This window comes from Rattus norvegicus, chromosome 1, assembly GCF_036323735.1.
Source record: "Rattus norvegicus strain BN/NHsdMcwi chromosome 1, GRCr8, whole genome shotgun sequence".
Lineage (NCBI taxonomy): Eukaryota > Metazoa > Chordata > Mammalia > Rodentia > Muridae > Rattus > Rattus norvegicus.
The window spans coordinates 244026498-244034254 of NC_086019.1; the positions used below are offsets into that span (position 1 = coordinate 244026498).

Below are 7757 nucleotides of genomic sequence, written 5' to 3' on the forward strand. Positions count from 1 at the left end.
TGAGTCTCTTGCCTCAGGCATTCTCGTCCTGGGGCTCAGACTGTGGGCCACCATGCCCGACATCTGTAAAGATTCTTCTATTTTAGGTCAGACATGGTAGCTCACAGCAGTGGGGGACATCCTGGCAGATCTCGGGTTTGGAGACGGCCTTGTCTACAGAGCAAGTTCCAGGACATCCAGGGCTACACAGAGAGCTATCTCAAAAAAAAAAAAAAAAAAAAAGAAGAAGAAATAAAAATGATTGAACAGGGGGCTGGAGAGATGGCTCAGCGGTTAAGAGCACTGACTGCTCTTCCAGAGGTCCTGAGTTCAAATCCCAGCAACCACATGGTGGCTCACAACCATCTGCAACACAGATTCCCTCTTCTGGTGTGTCTGAAGAGAGTGACAGGGTACTCACTTATATAAAATAAATAAAATCTTAAAAAAAAAAAGATTGAACAGTATCAGTATTCCATGAATGAAGTAGATGTGGTTAATGAACTAAAGCTTACTTAGTGTGCTGTGGTTCTGTTACTACCATGAGGTTCTTTAGGCAAGGAGGAGTCACTTAAGCGTGAAATGGAGAGGCTGATTTCTAAATGTCCTCATTCAATATGAAAGGAATCCATTTCAGTACAGTATTTAATGATTCTCTGTGTGTGCTAGAATAGCTTTACTTTTGTTATATTTTATACATAAATAAGGCTGGTTTATACCAGCTATGGTTCTTGATTACATCTGTTATCCATATTTTGAGTCATTTTGTGGGGTTTTTATGTTTGTTTGAGCTAATACTAAAACTGAAATTCTCATGCTTCCTTTAGGGACCACCAGGGGGCTGTAGCACTTAGTGCTAGAAATGTCCATTTTTACCATAGTGATTCTCCAAATGAGACCAGCTTTCATCTTTAAATCTTCTCCAGATGAAAGTGGGGACTGGCAGGGAAACAGAGTAATAGGAAAAAAGCAGGGTGATGTGTGGTGGGTGGTCATTTCAAATCATGTTCACGGTGTTCTGAGTTGGATAGTCAGGAGAACAGGATGCTGGGCCTGGTCTCATGCTTCTACAAAACTTAGTATGGCTCAAGTATTTTAGTAACAACTTAGTGGTGATTTTTATTTAGCTTCCTATTGTAAGTAATTTAAAGTTGAAGTATTTCACGCAACTTTCAAATATTCGTGACCCCTTCTTGGCCACATGTAGTCTTTCTTTCTCTTTGAAAAACAGTGTTGCATGTATATGAACTCCTACACACACACAATTGCATGTACACAACCACATATATGTGGAGGTCGAAGGACAACTTATGGGAGATGATTCTTCTTTTAGTCTGTGGTTTTTTGGGTTTTTGTTTTGGTTTTGGTTTTGGGTTTTGGGGTTTTTTTTGTTTTGTTTTTTTGTAAGATAAAAGGTAGTGTTAACTTTTCTGGTTTTTATAGATTCAGAAGGTTTGTAACAAGAAATTGTGGGAAAGATATACACACCGGAGAAAAGAAGTTTCTGAAGAAAACCACAACCATGCAAATGAAAGAATGTTATTTCATGGTAAGTTTTTACACTGCTCTAAGAGTGTAGCTTGTGTCCTCTTAATAAAGCTAACATTTCTGTAACTTACATTCGTGTTCATATCCTCAGTTACTTTTGTGTTAATATTCCTTAAAACGAACATTTTTATAAATTAAGATTACCCTGTTGGTGGCCAGTAAAATGGCTCATTATAAAGCCTTGCCACATGAACCTAATGACCTGAGTTCTGTCCCCAAAATCTATGCTGGGAAGAGAGAAGTAAGTTCTGAAACAGTGGCACACTTATGCAAAACCCCACACACACCCAACACTGGGTCTCATATGCTTATGCTCAGTGCAGTTTTGGCTAAGCCTCTGAGCAAGGAGAGGAGGGGGCAGCATGTGCCTGTGGAATGTTCCGTAGCAGATGATGGAGGAGAAGTGGCCCAGGAAAAGAAGAGAGCATGGCAGGCTGCTCAGGCCCTTCTGGTTATCTAGAGAAAGCACAGAGGTCAAGCATGCTTGCAAGACCTGACTGATGTCTTAGCCTTACTGTATGCCATGAGCTGGGAGCCCTTGGTCCAGAGTTTGTATGTTACTGGAAAGCAGTAACTTTTGCATTAGAATTTCAAAAAATGTGTTGTTATTCTAATTGAGTCTATCTGTTGGCATATGAACCACTACCCTATTGGAATCATTAATCCCAACCTAAGGAATTCTTAGCTCTAAAGATGCAAGCTAGCATCTACAGAGATGATTTGTCAATAAAGAGCAAATATTGCTGGAAACGTTAACTTGTCTGGGGCCTTGGTTCTGTTTTGTGGACTGTGTTGCCTGTCTGTCTTCAGGGTCTCCCTTTGTGAATGCGATAATCCATAAGGGCTTTGATGAGAGGCACGCCTACATAGGGGGCATGTTTGGAGCTGGGATCTATTTTGCTGAGAACTCTTCCAAAAGCAATCAGTATGTGTATGGGATTGGAGGTGGCACTGGATGTCCAGTTCACAAAGACAGATCGTGTTACATTTGTCACAGGTGAGAGATTATTACTTATTTCGATAGTAATTAGATCAGAACTAATTACATATTTGAGAAACATGGAGGGCAAGACAAACCTGATAACTTGAGGGATGCATTAAACTTTGAATACTTGGTTCTCCACACAGAATGCCAAGGGGAGCCAGGAAGATAGTGCACGACCACTGCCTGGCTCTGTTGACAGAGATGGAAGTGTGGGAGTTGAAGGGGGCCTAAGCCCTATCTCCGGCAGGAAAACACAGCCAGGCATACTGGGACATGCCTTTAATTCCAGCACGCTTCCTCTCTCTCTCTCTTCTCTGTCTGTCTCTCATGCATGAACACGATGTGTGGGGGTTGGGGGAGGGTGTTGAGACACACTATCTAGGCTGTCCTGGAACTCAGTGTATTGCACAAGCTGGCCCCAGACCTGAAGTGATCCTCCTGCCTTGGCCTCCTGCATGCTAGGATTCACTGTGCCCAACTTGTTTTATTCTCACTGCCATTATTTTCCCAGTAAGTTTAGGCTTATGTTTTTTTTTTTTTTTTTGGTTCTTTTTTTCGGAGCTGGGGACCGAACCCAGGGCCTTGCGCTTCCTAGGCAAGCGCTCTACCACTGAGCTAAATCCCCAGCCCCTAGGCTTATGTTTTATATTAGGAAGTTCCTTTCTGGGTATGAATTACTACCATTTCTGTTTTGAGTCACAAGTCCATACTATTTAGGGGACTAAAGAGTTTCAAATTCTGTAAATTGAATGCTTAAAAGTCTTCTGTGGGGGTTGGGGATTTAGCTCAGTGGTAGAGCTCTTGCCTAGCAAGCACAAGGCCCTGGGTTCGGTCCCCAGCTCCGAAAAAAAAAAAAAAAATAAGCAGTGTTCTTCTACTCCCCCTAACATGTTGTTGGGATACAGTCCTTATGTAGTTATGTGCGTCTGATCTGTTTTCGGGGTGACATTTTCCTTTTCGTGTTTTAGGCAGCTGCTCTTTTGTCGCGTGACCTTGGGAAAGTCTTTCCTGCAGTTCAGTGCAATGAAAATGGCGCACTCTCCTCCCGGCCATCACTCAGTCACTGGCCGGCCCAGTGTGAATGGCCTAGCTTTAGCTGAATATGTTATTTACAGAGGAGAGCAGGTAATTCACTTGTACTTGTCATCTTCGACGCTGCATGGCTCTTACATGGACAGGACATGTTACCTTAACTGCATTTGGGTAGGTGGGGGTTGGGCGTAATAACTTCAGGCTTGAAAGTTTGTAAATAAAATGTTTGTCATAAGATTTTCAGAATAGTGCTGGAGAGATGCTCAGTGGTTAAGAGCACAGGATGTGCTTCCAGATTGCCCAGGTTTAATTCCCAGCACCCACACACAGCTCACAGTAGTCTGTAACTCCAGTTCCAGCGAATCTGACACCCTCAAACAGACATACATGTAGGGAAAACACTGACACATAAACTAAAAAAAATAATTATTTTAAAAAATATTTTCAAAGTCAGAGAAGAACCATTGATGTATCTAACGTATTCAGTTTTTCAGTCAATACTGGATCTTTCTCCCTTTTTTTTTTCTGTAAAATATAGCAATGATGTATAATAATTTCCTGCAGTAATTGACAAAGACTTTTAAAAAGCCAGTGTAAAGCAGCATTCTAAATCAAAGTAGGTAGCAGAATTCCCTCGGTTACTGACAACAGACAAATGTGTATTTAAATATCACCCTAGACCTACATGCTACTGAAGGTTTGAACTGGAAGGGTGGGAGTCACGAAGGGGGTGGGGAGGAGTTAGAGAAATATCCCTGGGGAGTTGGGGTGTACAGGACTGAAGGGAAGCAATGCTATTCAAGGGCATCTTAACCTGCAAGAAAACACTCTTTCCAACATTTAAACTCACCTTTCTTTTCCAGGCTTACCCTGAATATCTAATTACTTACCAGATTGTAAGGCCTGAAGGTATGGGTGATGGCTGAAACCAGTTCTCCCAAACATAGTGTCCTGAAGCGCTGACGGCCTCTTAAGTTTCACTCCTTGGCGGGAAAAGATTCATCCTGACTACAGGCCTGTGGCAGAAACAAAATGTGAAAGACACCTCATGTTGTGACTTGGTGAAGCTTTAACAGTGTACAGTGTTTCCGAGTGTTTCCTGTCTCAGCACTTTAACAGATGCCATTCCAGGTTCAACTGGGTCTGTCTGTCCTAAATTATAAACAGTTAACTTGAATCTTTTATACGTCATGCATTGATTCTAACAAAAATGGTAATCCCTCAACAGAACTCATTTTACTAATCAGTACTGTGTTCTTTAAAACACAGCATTTACACTGAAGACAGTTTCATTTGTAAAATGTAAATAAGAGCTTTTGTACTAGCCCGGTATTTATTTACATTGCTTTGTACTATAAACTGTTCTAGAGCTGCAGGTTTACAGAGTATTTTCATATGTGTTGCTCATCTGTGTTTCATCTGTCGTCACCTGAGTGATCGCTACGTTGGATTCCAGAGGCTGCTCAGTTGCTAACAGAGTTAGTGGGGAGACATCAACTTAATAAGTTCAATTTGCTGATGAAAGAATTTCTCTATCAATAGAAATCTTTCACGTAAGAATTTTATAAATACTCTGGGAATTTTATTGGTGATGCCTTTGTGTCTACAGGGCACACGTTCCAGAGAGCTCTGGTGTGAAGTGATGGGGGACTTGTGGCTAGAGAAGCTTTTCAATGGCCTTAAACTCTGGGTCCTGCTTGAGAGAGGTCTGAGGTTCTCAACATCAGAGCAGAGCTTCCACCAAGCTTTCAGAATGCTAAGCCCCCACTTCTCAACACTTAGTGCTCTGATCATGAATTGTGAGTGGAAGTTACATTTGGTACTGGGGAAGGCAATCATGGGTATTTCCAATCAGATCTAATTACCTTAAATCTAAAATGGAGGGGTAGGGATAGCAAGTGGGAGTGGATAGTTTTTTTACTTTCTAAGTTTTCTTGATCTTATGGTTATGTTTATAGCCAGTGTATTTATCACGAGTAAACACAACCCAAAATCATAGGTGTGAGTGTATGTGTCTGTGGGTAACCTCTGGAAAGGGCAAGCCCTGCGCTTCCTACTTCTGTCAAGGCATTCGGCCCAGTTGGAAAAACACTGTCACAGGCTTAAGTTCAGTATGGCAGCTGTGGAAGAAGTCACTTTCCATGAAAGGCCATTTTTACTGTTCTCTAACGTATCTCTAATGTAAGCCTTACACTTACTATCTTATCTTGCATTGCACAGAGATCTGTCTTACTGCACGGCAGTGCACTCAGAAATCAGAGATTTTTACCCACCTAAGCTTTTGTGAATGAGGATGTCCTCTTCACTCTCTTTACCACTTTATCTTTGTTTTATATTTGATTTGGTCTCTTAATTACCTGGTCCTTTATACAAACTTGTACATAGAGTTGCTCGAAAGTTAAGCTTAACCATCCTATGAGTTAAGAGAATTATATGTCTGGAGTTGTTCCTAAGATGTGAATTGTGGTCAAGGGTTAAGAGGTCAAATCCTAACCTGGAAATGCTTTTATACAGCTCTCTGCTAACTACAAACATCCTAAAACCATTTCTTGAATATAAAAGGAGTATGCCAAATTTTATATAAAATTTTCAGGTTCTGTAAGCTTCTGGGTTTTATAGTTAAAAGATAATGAAATTAATTGATGGGGTTTATATTTACGTACTTCTAAGGTTGGCCTATGTTACTCTGTGTATGGATCTGGAATTGTTTTTCATGTAAAATCATGGTCTGGTTATGAGCTGTGTTACCTCCTAACCCCATTGCTTACGTGTTTCCACTGTGGTCAATACGCTGGCATGGCAATGTTTATTGGGAGCTGGGAGTTTGGGGGTGTGGTTTAGTGCTTTGCATGAAATACCTTACTTTATAATGATGAAATTGCTTTTTCTTTTGCCTTGTGATTTTTTTTTTTGAAGTGAAATTTAGTTTGTGTGTGTGTGGTGATCTGCCCATCGGAGTGTCTCCTTGTATCACATTCCATGCCTCACTTAACTCTTAATAAACTGTTTACTTGTTTTATGGGTAGCATGGTAATTCATTGAGATTGCAGTCAATCGTTATTGCAAGAGAACAGAGTGTAGTTTTGAGTCTGATTGTGACAGGGTGCAACATAAATGTAAAATGTTGAATGTTGTGGCCATACTTAACTCAGTTGCTTCCTGATGAAGGTAACATGTGTCTGGGCGGCTACACCATCTAGTATGACTTTGGTAGTCCTTAAAATTCACCCATGAAATCAGTCTGCTTAACTTATAAAGAGAAATATATTTTTGGTTTTTATGTCATAAAAACATTCTTGATAAGTTTCCAAATCCCAGTTAGTCATATTTTTTTTCTCTAAAAGGAAAAAAAATTAGTGTATTTTATATTTCCATATGCTAATGACCTGTATGTAATTAGTCCTTGGTGTTCCACAAGAAGAGTCTCATCGAAGTCGATATAAGCTGCTTTACCCTCCTGCTTCTTTTAAGATGATACTGAAGTGTTTGCTTGCTATTTGCTGAGCGTGCATGCCCACGTATGATGTGTTCCAATTGTTTGCAGGTTGAGGCAAGAAAACATGCAAATAAACTTCCCAAACCTCCTAACGATTAGTTCTCTTGACTGTGCCTTTACCTCTGTCTTAGAGTTTCACTGCTGTGATGTAACAGTATGATCACAGCAGCTTGTCTGAAGGAACACATCTAATCGGGTCTGGCTTAATGGGTTCAGAGGGTCAGTGCATCATCATGGTGAAAGGCATGGCAGCACGCAGGCAGACATGGTGCTGCAGGAGCTAAGAGTTCTTGATGGGTGGGCGGCAAGGAAAGACTTCCACTGGGCATGGCTGGAGCATATATGAGACATCAAAGCCTGCTGCCACAGTGACACACTTCTTACAAGGCCACACCTCCTAATAGTGTCATTTCCTATGGACCAAGCATTCAAACACGAGTCTGTGGGGGCCATTCCTATTGAAACCACCACACCTCCTGTCCTGTGCAGACGTATGCAGTGATAGAAGGTTTGCAGTGGTTCCCCATCACCAGAACTGTTAGGATGAGAGCACTGCCTTTCACGGTCTCTGAGTCCCTGAATACCCTGTGTTTCCTGTTTACATGGGTTGTGGCCTGAAGTAGTTACATCTTCTGTTACTGTTACATGTCTTCTCCATTTAGACGTGGACTCATAGCTACTATCCCCACAACAGATGTGCAGGGCGCTCCTCCAGAA

The 7757-nt window shown here is 41.3% G+C and overlaps 1 protein-coding gene across 4 annotated transcripts in view; it reads left to right on the forward strand.

The window, feature by feature from the left end:
- The window catches only part of Tnks2 (tankyrase 2), a 53198-nt gene extending 46066 nt beyond the window's left edge, over positions 1-7132 (forward strand). For all 4 annotated transcript variants that reach the window (XM_039080634.2, XM_039080633.2, XM_063265190.1 and 1 more), the window contains 4 exons: positions 1423-1528; positions 2338-2524; positions 3481-3637; positions 4408-7132. In XM_039080634.2, the coding sequence (XP_038936562.1) occupies positions 1423-1528; positions 2338-2524; positions 3481-3637; positions 4408-4470 (513 nt within the window). In that variant the 3' untranslated portion in view covers positions 4471-7132. The remainder of the gene's footprint in view (positions 1-1422; positions 1529-2337; positions 2525-3480; positions 3638-4407) is intronic.
- Positions 7133-7757: the final 625 nt, after the last annotated feature.